Source organism: Bos javanicus, chromosome 4 (assembly GCF_032452875.1).
Source record: "Bos javanicus breed banteng chromosome 4, ARS-OSU_banteng_1.0, whole genome shotgun sequence".
Taxonomy (NCBI): Eukaryota; Metazoa; Chordata; class Mammalia; order Artiodactyla; family Bovidae; genus Bos; species Bos javanicus.
Window position 1 is genome coordinate 38,997,227 of NC_083871.1, and position 12,248 is coordinate 39,009,474.

The 12,248-nt window shown below is 36.2% G+C and overlaps 1 protein-coding gene across 13 annotated transcripts in view; it reads left to right on the plus strand.

The window, feature by feature from the left end:
* Positions 1-12,248, plus strand: part of CACNA2D1 (calcium voltage-gated channel auxiliary subunit alpha2delta 1) — a 521,990-nt gene that overhangs the window by 283,201 nt on the left and 226,541 nt on the right. For all 13 annotated transcript variants that reach the window (XM_061413776.1, XM_061413777.1, XM_061413781.1 and 10 more), the window contains exon 4: positions 1,073-1,132. In XM_061413776.1, coding sequence (XP_061269760.1) covers positions 1,073-1,132 — 60 coding nt within the window. The remainder of the gene's footprint in view (positions 1-1,072; positions 1,133-12,248) is intronic.

Genomic DNA, 12,248 nt, shown 5'->3' on the forward strand with positions numbered 1-12,248 from the left:
GTTACTGTCTTTTGTGAAAACTTAGCCCAATGGAGAACGTGATAGCATCAGTGGGAAATACAGAGAGAAAATATAAAAACTATTGGAAAAAAATTTATCTGCAAAAAATCATTAGCAGGCTGACAATAGGTATTTCATCTCCAACTAAACCTAACGAAATAACCTTTTAGAAGTGCTAAAGGTAAATAAGTCAGACTAGAATTCTCTAATGACTTTGGAGTACAAGAAAGAAGGGGAAATAAAGCCATTTTCGAGTGTGTGGATTGATAGTTTGCTCCTCACAGGTATCTGAATAAACTCTTAGGAATGTATTTTACCAAGGAGAAAATTATTACAATTTTGTCTTTTTTGGTTAAAAAATAAGCTAAAAATGCTATTAAGAATGTGTGTGTACAAAATTTAGCCCATATTTATTGATTTCCGAATGTCATTTCTTTCCAGTATATGTTATAAAGGTATTCATTAAAAGCAAGGTTTTACCGATTAATATACTCTAGTGATGGAGAAGGCAATGGCACCCCACTCCAGTACTCTTGCCTGGAAAATCCCATGGACAGAGGAGCCTGGTGGGCTGCAGTCCATGGGGTCGCTAGGAGTCGGGCACGACTGATCGACTTCACTTTCACTTTCACACAATGGAGAAGGCAGTGGCAGCCCACTCCAGTGTTCTTGCCTGGAGAATCCCAGGGACGGTGGAGCTGCTGTCTATGGGGTCGCACAGAGTCGGACACGACTGAAGCGACTTAGCAGCAGCAGCAGCAGCAGCATACTCTAGTGATCAAAGCTTTTCTCTTAAATAATTGTTAGTCATTGATAGATGGCATCACACTACTGAAGAGGCAGAGGTAGTAAACTTACTGGTATTCAAGAGTACTATGCTATTTACATTTAAGAGTAAATACATATATATCAACTTTAGTAAATTAGGTTATTAAATCATTTAGAATTTATGATTCACAAATAAGGAACGTCTCTTTTATGTCTTAATAATCGATTTGAAAACCCAAACATTATATAACAATTATATAATCATGTGGTCATTTGAATTCTAAGAATCTTGTTTCCTTTGCAGCGTCTAGCTTTGGAAGCAGAGAAAGTTCAAGCAGCCCACCAGTGGAGAGAGGATTTCGCAGTAAGCACCCTTTTAAACAACTTGAATTAATATTTACATTAATGTCCTGTGTTTTGATAACCTAATGGTTGCATTTAAACTATATTTTTAGTGATGGACTTTGGGACAAAAAACAGTTCACTATACTTCATTTAAAAAAGTACCTTCAAATATCCCATACTCCAAGGTATTTATAAAATTAATAACAAAAATAACATTAAACTGTAGTATATGAATAATCTTTGCATGTATTATGAAAATATAGTAGTTGAAAAACAAGTGGCATTTTCTAAGAAATGCCATGCATAATGTAATCACTTTGGTGGGCAATACAATTGAAGTTAGAATAAATGTATTAAGGTTTCTTTAATTTGTTCCACAGTAGCTAGACATTATTGATTGTCTGTTCTGGTTTGTTTTTACAAATATCAGAGGATACTAACTTTTGTCTGAGTTTTTTTTTGAGAAACTAGTTTTGTGCTTCAAGAGTCATTGGGGTGAATTATACAAATCTCAGAAATTCTTGTGATGAATTCCCTTCCTTTTTTGCCTCCCTCCCTCCCACCCTTCCTCCTTCCCTCTTTCCTTTCTTCCTTCTCTCCCTCCTTTCTTCCCTCCCTTTTGCCTTCCCTTCCTTCCTCCCACCTGTAGCTTTGTCTTATCTTCTTATGTCCTTGAAGAAGTCTGACTTTAAATAGTTAAAAGACTTCTGTTACAAATATTTGAGTTATTTCATTTATAGTGAATATCTCTTTCAGTTCAGTTCAGTTCAGTCACTCAGTCATGTCCGACTCTTTGCGACCCCATGAATTGCAGCATGCCAGGCCTCCCTGTTCATCACCAACTCCTGGAGTTCACCCAAACTCATGTCCATCGAGTTGGTGATGCCATCCAGCCATCTCATCCTCTGTCGTCCCCTTCTCCTCCTGCAAGAACAGTTCCAGACAACTCATTTGGGGAATGTTAACTGTGTCCTCCCCCGTTTAAAGTATCTTTCTCTAATATGATTACAGTAAGAATGACAGCTTGAATATACTGTTCAATTGTCTTTGAAAAACAAAAATCTCAAATTTCAAGATAAAGTTGTGCTTCAATACAACACTAAACTTGTTTAGTGTTTAGGAATTAAGGTTTAAGGTTTAGAAATTAGCAGTTTTACTTTGTGTTTCTGTGATTATATTGTATATCAAAGGAAAATGTAGTAAATGGCACTTCATTTACTTATAGGGTAATAGTTAAATAGTCTTTTGTGTTTATTAGTTCTGATATTATTTACTTTTACTCTCTTCTACCAATTTATATTTCTTAAGTAAACTCCTAGTCTACTCAGTTGAGACTCTGATTACTGTCAGTTCAATTCTTTCATTTGGATTGATCATATTGCTTGATTTATTGGTATCATGTAGATACTGGCTTAATCCACAGTTGTTTTTTATAGATGCACAGGTCAATATGGCATCCATAAAATATATATAAAGAAAAAAATTAATGATTAAGTTAAAATGCAGTCTTTTTCAATATAGAGGAGAAATTTTAAACTCATCCAGTGAAGATTTTACAATGCAGTTTGTTGCTGTTACATGAAAGGAAACTAAACTTGCATTTGTTTGGTGTGGCTTGAATAAACCAAAAATAGCCAAATATTCTTTTGATGAACTGATAATTAATGCAATTTATTTTTCCTCCCCTCTTAGAAGTGGCATAGTAAAAGCATAATAGTTGTAAAGTTAGACCTTGTAGTCTGCCTAGTCTTGATATAGTAAGTTGGTGCTTTTAGTTTTAATCATGAGTAATTCTGAGAATCTAAAAATTTTAAGTTCATTCAAATCAGACTGCACAGCATGTAGATTAGACTGGTCTTCTCAAAAGCTTCTCTTGCATTAAAGGAATTTGGTAATATTTCAGTCATTTATTAGTGGTATGTCTTTTCAAATTTTCTAGGGAAAAATGCTGTATGAAAATAACTTTACAAGTAGGAATGTAGTATATAAAATTTCCTTTCCCAGATATGTTGACTCATTAACGCTATGTTAACATTATGGCAATGATTTATTTTTCCTTATAGAAGTAATGGGTGACCATTGTAGGTGACATGAAAACTCTTAATAGATGACATGAAAACTCTTAAATGTGTGCTAGCCATTACTCTTTTATTTAATCTAAACCATCATCTATTGTATTGCACTTTACCGTTTATGTATAGCTAAGAAGGAAAAAAAAAGGGAAACCAGTCAAATTATGATACATCAACAATTTTAAGCAGTATTTATACTTTTCGGATATCAAAATGTGTAAAAATTTACCTTGAAATATAGCTTTTTAAAATCTACTCTCTCAGTGCCTGTATCCATACAGAAATATGGCTAGGAAAAGTTATGCAAGAGAACAAGTCAGTTACACAATGACAGATGCCATCACTAGATGTTCTATTGTTAAATAGAAAGTAAATGATTTACCCAAATTTAGGAGTTCTTAGCAAATAGTCATCACTGTGTGGGAGAATTTTGAACAAATTCAGTTCTAAATTTCCCCCTAAATTACTTCACAATTTATTCAAGATCTATGAACATAGTGATTGACATTAAAAGAGACCATTTAAGGGAAAACAAATTAGTGCACTTTAGAGCCCTGTCAACTCATTTCCTGAGTACCCTTCTTGATGAACTATAAATGGTGTTCACAGTATACATATCTGTCACAATTTGCATGTTGAGAATTGATATTTTCCATGAAGTCTTTACAGTAGCTCTTCCCTTTGAAATAACACAGGTGAGGGACTGTTGAGACAATAGTGATCTTATATTTGAAGAATAGAACCTGGATGAAGATTGCCTTTGGATTCAAATAAGTAAATATTGCAAAAATAGGAGATCCTTTTCCTCCCTTTTGTTTGTTTTCTTCTCTGATAAACTAGATGATGCTACAATTCATTTACATACAGTAAGGTTAAACAAATCCTTCAAGACTGTGAAAAAAATTAAGTTCACTTTCATGAGTGGTTGGTAATTATTAAATCTCCCTTTATTTTGTGAACACAGGCAAAACAACTGCAAATTTATCAATTTCTTAACCAAACATTTAAAAATATTTAAGTTAAATTCTTCCATACTCCAAAAGATCCTTCTTTTAAACTTTATAAGCCTTTTATCTTTTGAAGGATTTAACTATTTGCATCAGTGCAATACTTCTTTAATGCCACCCTTTAATAATTTAACACTAGGATGATTTAGAAGGCAGAAATAATTTACTAAAAGGTACATTAACATTTCAAAAAGAAATATAATATGCTAGTTCTTCCCTCCAGTATAAGTAGGGTGGTTTCATTAACATTACTTAGGCAAAATGTTGATTAACATTCTGTAGTCCGTACTGTAGAGAAATCTCAAGAACAACAAGAACAAAAGGCAAAGCACTAAAATGCTGGCAACAAGAAAGGGCTCCTGTAATTCACGCTGTCCTTCAGCTCCACTCAATTCCCAGTTGGATGTACAATTGAAGGAACAAAAGGCGTATACTCTAAATGGATTAAGATTTATGTGGTCATGCATTTACAAGTTCAAACCAATATTTGTAAATAAGCTGTGTCTACCAGCTTCCTTTCAGGTCTGCATACAACTTACTGGCATTAAAGGGGACTTTTTATTTCATGTATGATGGGGCAAATTATTTTATTAAGGGCAGGTGGGAGAAGGAAAAAGGAGCTTGGAAAATTAATTGTTCTGCATTAAATAATTGCTTTTATTTCTACTGAACAGATCTTTTCCATTCGCTTCTGAAATCTCATTTGATTGCATTGCAATGGTTGGTTAACTAAAGCAATTTTGTTTCCAACTAAGCCTGCAATATTAATTGTACTTACACATGTATAAACATAAGGGGTACCTAATTTGTATTTTAATAAGTGGGATCCTTATGTATGGCTTATTAGCATCAGCTTGCTACTGTGAAGGCTGAGTACAGACAGGCTAAATTGGCCAGTAAATAAAACATTTCACGAGCCTCCTTTTAGCTCTAGCTTCACAGAGAAACTAAATTAGACAGTAGAAATTTTTCTAGTGAAGTTGAATGCTATTGAGTGTTAATCAGGCTAATTTAGTTTTCCTAATTTAGTTTTAATTATATATATATTTTTAAATTACCTTACTCTAATAATATTTTCAAATGTTGCTTTAAAAGTTGTACTGTGTAGAATTTTGTGTTTATATGAGTTAAATTAATGGGCACTGGCATTGTATATTTATTATTTCACCTATCCTTATCATTTCATGAAATAGCCTAACCTTTATTGATTGCAGCACAAACAGTTGTGAATATGGGAACTATGAAATCATACTATATTCATTTTGGTTACAATGTATAAGAGAAACACTGTTCTAAATTTGTGCAGGTGCTGGATATGAAAGTGCTGACTTCCTAGGAGTAAAAAATGAAAAATGGTGGGCAAGGTGGCATTTTGTCTTAATGAAAGAATGAATGAATTTAATAGATTATCAAGATACTTTAGTCTGTAACTGGATTTAGTCTTTGTCAGTTTCTACCTTTGGTAGAGTCATTTTTTTGGAATCAAGAGCATTCATATTTCAGTATATTTTTGCAACACTTCTTACATAGGGAAGTAATCAATTTTTTACTACTGCTTTTTTGAATCTTACCAATTTTCTCCTCATCATCAAGACAGATGAAAAGGAGCCACAATGCAAAACTGATTTACCCCCAAATTGTGGGAAACCAATTTAATAGAAAAGATCCAGACAAATATGTGTTATCTGACTCTTGTTTGTTTGTGCATGCACATAAAAGCCCATGGTAAAATGACTATAAGACACCAGAGTAGAAAATAATAACCAGGGGTGTTAAATGATCCATTATCCTGATTACCCCTTTTTTTTTCTTATATTGAAAAAAAAAGCAACATATTTACTCATTATTTACCTAGCCAATACTGTTTTTTAAAAAAATAATTTTTAATATATTCTAGTAAGTATTTTGTCCTCACTATTATTTCTTTTGAAGCCAAAGTCACATGATAGTATACGATGATACAGTAGAACTCCTGCAAGTAAAGCATCATGACAGTATGTGCTGGAATAATGCAAATGTAGATCTAATTGGAGCTTGGTAAATTTTTTTTTTCCCTCCTCTCAGGAAGGTAGAGAGAACTTGGGACAGGTGTCTGATTTGGGAAATGGGGAGGTGGATGGAATCTTCTATATTTTTCAAACCTAATCTGCTGCCTGTGTATCCCAGGATTGAGCTGATTTTACATTACTACATTAAGGGGAGATTCCTGGAATTACTGCCATGTTCTAAAAATTATAACCATGAAGAAAACACAAAATCATCCTCATTGATACTTAAGTTAGAGTCAGTTATTATCATTGGCAGATATTAAATTGTAATTGTCACGAGAGCTTTTGAATGTACTCATTCATTAACTTCACTATAAGTTGAGCTGAGTATTATTACAGTTTTTGGATACCCCTTATTTGCATTAAGGTGAGGTTTACTATCTTAATTTCTCAACCGCAAAAGAAATGAAAAGATGAAGAAAAATGTATCAGCATTACAAATCAATGTAGAGTCTACAAAGATTTGCTATATAAACTTTTATCCGATTGATTTTCTTACTTAAAAATCTGCAGTTACTTTCCATTTTCAGTAAATGGTATACCAGGCCTTTCATGATCTTGCCCCATCTTATCTTTAGTAAATTTTCCATTGCAACATTTTCCCAGTAGTTATTACCCTTTCCCTGAAATTCTGAGTCCTAAGCAGAGTAAACTACTTGATGTTTTCCTTAGACAGTATTTCCTTCCTCTTCTCACCTTTTGAAAATTTCTGCCTAGAATATTTCATCTCTTCCCCAATTTCGTTTTGGTTTTGATCCACCAATCTTGGATTCATTGTTTGTTTTATATGGTCCTCTAATGCTGAGCATGTATTCATATTCAGGTATATACTCCCTATATAATTTTCCTTTTACCATATTTTTTCAGCACTGAAATGTAAACTTCTTGGGGATAAAAAAAACTTTGGCTAAAGCATAACCAAAATAACTATAGTATAATGGCACCCCACTCCAGTACTCTTGCCTGGAAAATCCCATGGACAGAGGAGCCTGGTGCGTTGCAGTCCGTGGGGTCGCTAGGAGTCGGACACGACTGAGCAACTTCATTTTCACTTTTCACTTTCATGCACTGGAGAAGGAAATGGCAACCCACTCCAGTGTTCTTGCCTGGAGAATCCCAGGGACGGGGTAGCCTGGTGGGCTGCCATCTATGGGGTTGCACAGAGTCGGACACAACTGAAGCGACTTAGGAGCAGCAGCAGGAGCAGCAGCAGCAGTACATAATAAGACAGTAGTGTATAAGTAAGTAATTTTTAAATTAAAGTACTGAGATATCCATATTTTATTCTAAACATTTATTGTCAATTTTTCTGGAGGAATAATTTTTAAAGTTTGTTGAAACTGCACATTTTTAATGTCTGAATATGTTTGCCCACAGCTGTGGTATAGGTACAGAACACTGGGCTTGGAGGTATGCAAATCTCCTTTAAGTACTGGCTTTCCTACTAACTTGCAATGCAATTTTAGAAAACTAGCAATCTTTTGATATTAATTTCTTTATATAGAAATCTTGGTTCTTTTGTCTCCACTGGCATAATTATTTTTGTGAGATGCTCTGTGCCCTCCCTAGCTCCATAACAAAGAAGCTATTTACTAGAAACCTTGAGATACATCTCAGGTGCTCACATCCAGGTTGGTACAAGACCTGTGATGGCTGTTTGCCTAGTCCAGTGAGCATCTCCCAGCTGCCTTGACTCTGGTACTCAATCTCTTTTCATTGCTCTGATGAAAGAAATACCATTCTGCTCAAGCTGCTATCAACTGGTGCATCCCTAACTGTAAAGCCTTTGAACTGCAGTAGTAGGGTATTCTGTGCAGAAAGAGGGTAAATGACCTTATTCCTAACCATAGACAGTTTTTAAAACCTAGATAAATAATATTTTAATGTACCATTTTAAAAAGTCAGAGTTCATACAAAACATCCACTGTGAACAAAATATCAAACTTACTTTTCTTTATGGAAAATGGATTGTCATGAGAACACAACATGAGATCTATCCTCTTAAGAAAGTATAAGTAAAGGTACAGTACGTTGTTACCTAAGGGTAGTGTTGTGTGGTTGAAGCCCATAGCTGTTTCTCTAGCTTGGTTGAGATTTTATGCCATTGATTACTGACTCCCATTTCTTCCTCCTCTCCAAACCCTGGTAACCACCATTCCAGTCTTTGATTTTATTAACTTGACTGTTTTAGTTATTTCATGTAAGTGGAATCACGTACTATTCGTCTTTGTGTCTTCTTTATTTCACTCAGTGCAATGTCCTCGAAATCCATCCATGTTGCTGTATTTATTGTAGAATCTTTACTTTGTGTGTGTGTGTGTGTGCATTTAGTCATGTCCAGCTCTTTGCAGCCCCATGGACTGTAGTCCCCCAGGCTCCTGTGTCCATGGAATTCTCCAGGCAAGAATACTGGAGAGGGTTGCCATTTCCTTCTCCAGAGATCTTCCTGACCCAGGGATCGAATTCATGTCTCTTGTGTCTCTTGCATTGGCAGGCAGGTTCTTTATCAGCTGAGCTGTTGGTGAAGCCCTCTACTTTTTAGAGAGGCTGAATAATAATATATTGTATTTATATACCATAATTTTTTCATCCATTCCTCTGTCAATGGATGTTTTGGTAGTTTCCACATCTTCAGTTCAGCTCAGTCACTCAGTCGTGTCTGACTCTTTGTGACCCCATGGACTGCAGCACTCCAGGCTTCCCTGTCCATCACCAACTCCTGGAGCTTACTGAAACTCATGTCCATCAAGTCGGTGATACCATCCAACTGTCTCATCCTCTGCCATCCCTTCTCTTCCTGCCTTCAGTCTTTCCCAAGATCAGGGTCTTTCCCGATGAGTCAGTTCTTCATATCTGGTGGCCAAAGTATTGGAGTTTCAGCTTCAGCAATCAGTCCTTCCAATGAATATTCAGGATCGATTTCCTTTAGAATTGACTAGTTTGATCTCCTTGCAGTTCAAGGGACTCTCAAGAGTCTTCTCCAACACCACAGTTCAAAAGCATCAATTCTTTGGAGCTCAGCTTTCTTTGGCACTCAGTCCAACTCTTACATCCATACATGACTACTGGAAAAGCTATAACTTTGACTAGACAGACCTTTGTTGGCAAAGTAATGTCTTTGCTTTTTAGTATGCTGTCTAGGTTAGTCATAGACAGAGTGCCTGAAGAACAATGGATGGAGGTTCGTGAAATTGTAAAGGAGGCAGTGATCAAGACCTTCCCCCCAAAAAAGAAATGCAAAAAGGCAAAATAGTTTTCTGAGGAGGCCTTACAAATAGCTGAGGAAAAAAAAAAAAAAGGAAGCTAAAGGCAAAGGAGAAAAGGAAAGATATACCCATTTGAATGCAGAGTTCCAAAGAATAGTAAGGAAAGATAAGAAAGCCTTTCTCAGTGATCAATGCAAAGAAATAGAGGAAAACTATAGAGTAGGAAAGACTGGAGATCTATTCAAGAAAATTAGACATACCAAAGGAACATTTCATGCAAACATGGGCGCAATAAAGGACAGACATGGTATGGACCTAACTGAAGCAGGTATTAAGAAGAGGTGGCAAGAATACACAGAGAAACTATACAAAAAAGATCTTCATGACCAGATAACCACGATGGTGTGATCACTCACCTAGAGCCAGACATCCTGGAGTGCAAAGTCAAGTAAGTGGCCCTTAGGAAGCATCACTACAAACAAATTTCTAAATTTCCATATCTTAGCTGTTTTAAATAAGGGTACAATGAAAATGAAAGTGTTATTATTTCTTCTAGATCTTGATTTTAATTCTTTTGGACACATAGCTGCAAATGGGATTGCTGGATTAAATGATAGTTCTGTTTTTTGTTTTTAATTTTTTTTTTAGCAACTATACTGTTTTGTGTAATGATTGCACCATTTTGGATTCTCGCCAGTAGTTTGCAAGGGTTCCAATTTCTCTACATCCTCACCAATGCTTGTTGGTTATCTAATGCATTAAAGACCTAATGGTAAAAATCTAAAACTGTAAGACACTTAAACATAGCGGAAAAGTTTCATGACATTATTCTTGGCAGTGATTTTATGGAGGGACAGCAAGAGCATAGGCAACAAAACCCAAAACAGACACATGAGACTGCACAAAACTAAGAGCTTGTGCACAGCAAAGGGAGCAATCAGCACAGTGAACAGCAGCCTGAGAACGGGAGAAAACATTTGCAAACCATATATCTGATAAGAGGCTTATCTCCAAAATATATAAGAAGCCCATACAACCCATTAACAAAAATAACAATCTGAGGCCTTTCTCGTCATCAGACTGTGGAGCTAGTTCTCCTATTCCCATGTGTTTAAAGTGAAAGTCACTCAGTCATGTCTGTCTCTTTGCAATCCCATGGACTGTAGCCTTCCAGGCGCCTCTGTCCGTGGAGTTTTTCAGGCCAAAATTCTAAAGTGAGTAGCTGTTCCCTTCTCCGGGGGATCTTCCCAACTCAGGAAGCAAACACAGGTCTCCCTCATTGCAGGCAAATTCTTTATTGTCTGAGCCACCAGGAAAGCCCGTTTATTTAATTCTTCTTTCAAATAGGGCAGACACACTTTTCCTTAGGAGTCTTTGAGGAGACTTAACCTTATCCTCTGGAGAAGGCAATGGCACCCCACTCCAGTACTCTTGCCTGGAAAATCCCGTGGACCGAGGAGCCTGGTGGGCTGCAGTCCATGGGGTCACTAAGAGTCGGACACGACTGAGCGACTTCACTTTCACTTTTCACTTTTCATGCATTGGAGAAGGAAATGGCAACCCACTCTAGTGTTCTTGCCTGGAGAATCCCAGGGACCGGGGAGCCTGGTGGGCTGCCGTCTTTGGGGTTGCACAGAGTCAGACATGACTGAAGCGACTTAGCAGCAGCAGCAGCAGCAACCTTAACCTCATCTTATAAATATCCCTGTAAACTCTTCTTCATGTTTTTCTCCTTTTGTAGAAAACAGTCCTCCTCCAGCAAATGAATGCATGAAAATAGATTTCTGATAATTTTTCAGCTTTCTTCCTATATTATTATAGTTCTTGTTCATTCTGAATGTCCTCTATTTTTAAATACATTCATATTTCCAAAAAGCTCTTTGAAATTAAATGAGATAATTTATGGGACTATGCTTAGCCCTTTTGAAGGTCTCAGAAATGGTAATTTTAATAGAGGATGCACTATCTTCTTCAAGCCTTATTCTTTTTAAGAAGTTCTCATTGCTTCTTAATGATTAAGTGTGGCTGGGTATATCTACTTAAGAAGGAAAATATGTATTGCCCATAATAGCCAATAGATGATTGCTTATTAAATTGACAAATCCATTTTACTTACATTCCATTTATGAAAAATCAGTGCATTTGGAAGTGACAGGTACTCAGCATGAGACTAAGAAATTTTTTTTTGTTCTTACTGATATTTGTCTTTTTGATTGTATGAAGTTCTAGTTTATTTACTGCCTAAAACTACCCTGGTAGACCTTAGTAGAATTAAAAAAAAGTTGTATCTAAAGATATTCTTAGGAAGTACAGAGATTAATACATATTTCTATTTACTGTAGATCCTTTATGATCGACCCTAGGGTAATAACTCTATTCTCAGAGATAATTTTGATATTGAGAATAGCATTAGATGTAGGAGAAAGAAGTGGCAACCCACTCCAGTATTCTTGCCTGGAGAATCTCAGGGACAGAGGAGCTTGGTGGGCTGCTGTCTGTGGGGTCCCACAGAGTGGGACCGGACTGAGGCGACTTAGCAGCAGCAGCATTAGATGTTGGAATGGTTTCACTTTAATGGCATTAGAGATATGTTAATGTTTGCACATATTGCCATGGGAAAGAGAATGCTTCAGGAATTGAACAACTGGCGTAGAGAGCTTTTGTTCCTGAAGGACTGGCACTACAGGGATGAAATTTGGAGCTTTTTATAAAGAAGCCAAGTGATAAGATGCAGGCAATTAATATACAGTCATGGGGTTTAGTCACTAGTAGGATACAGTTTGACTTTGGGAGTCACCTAGA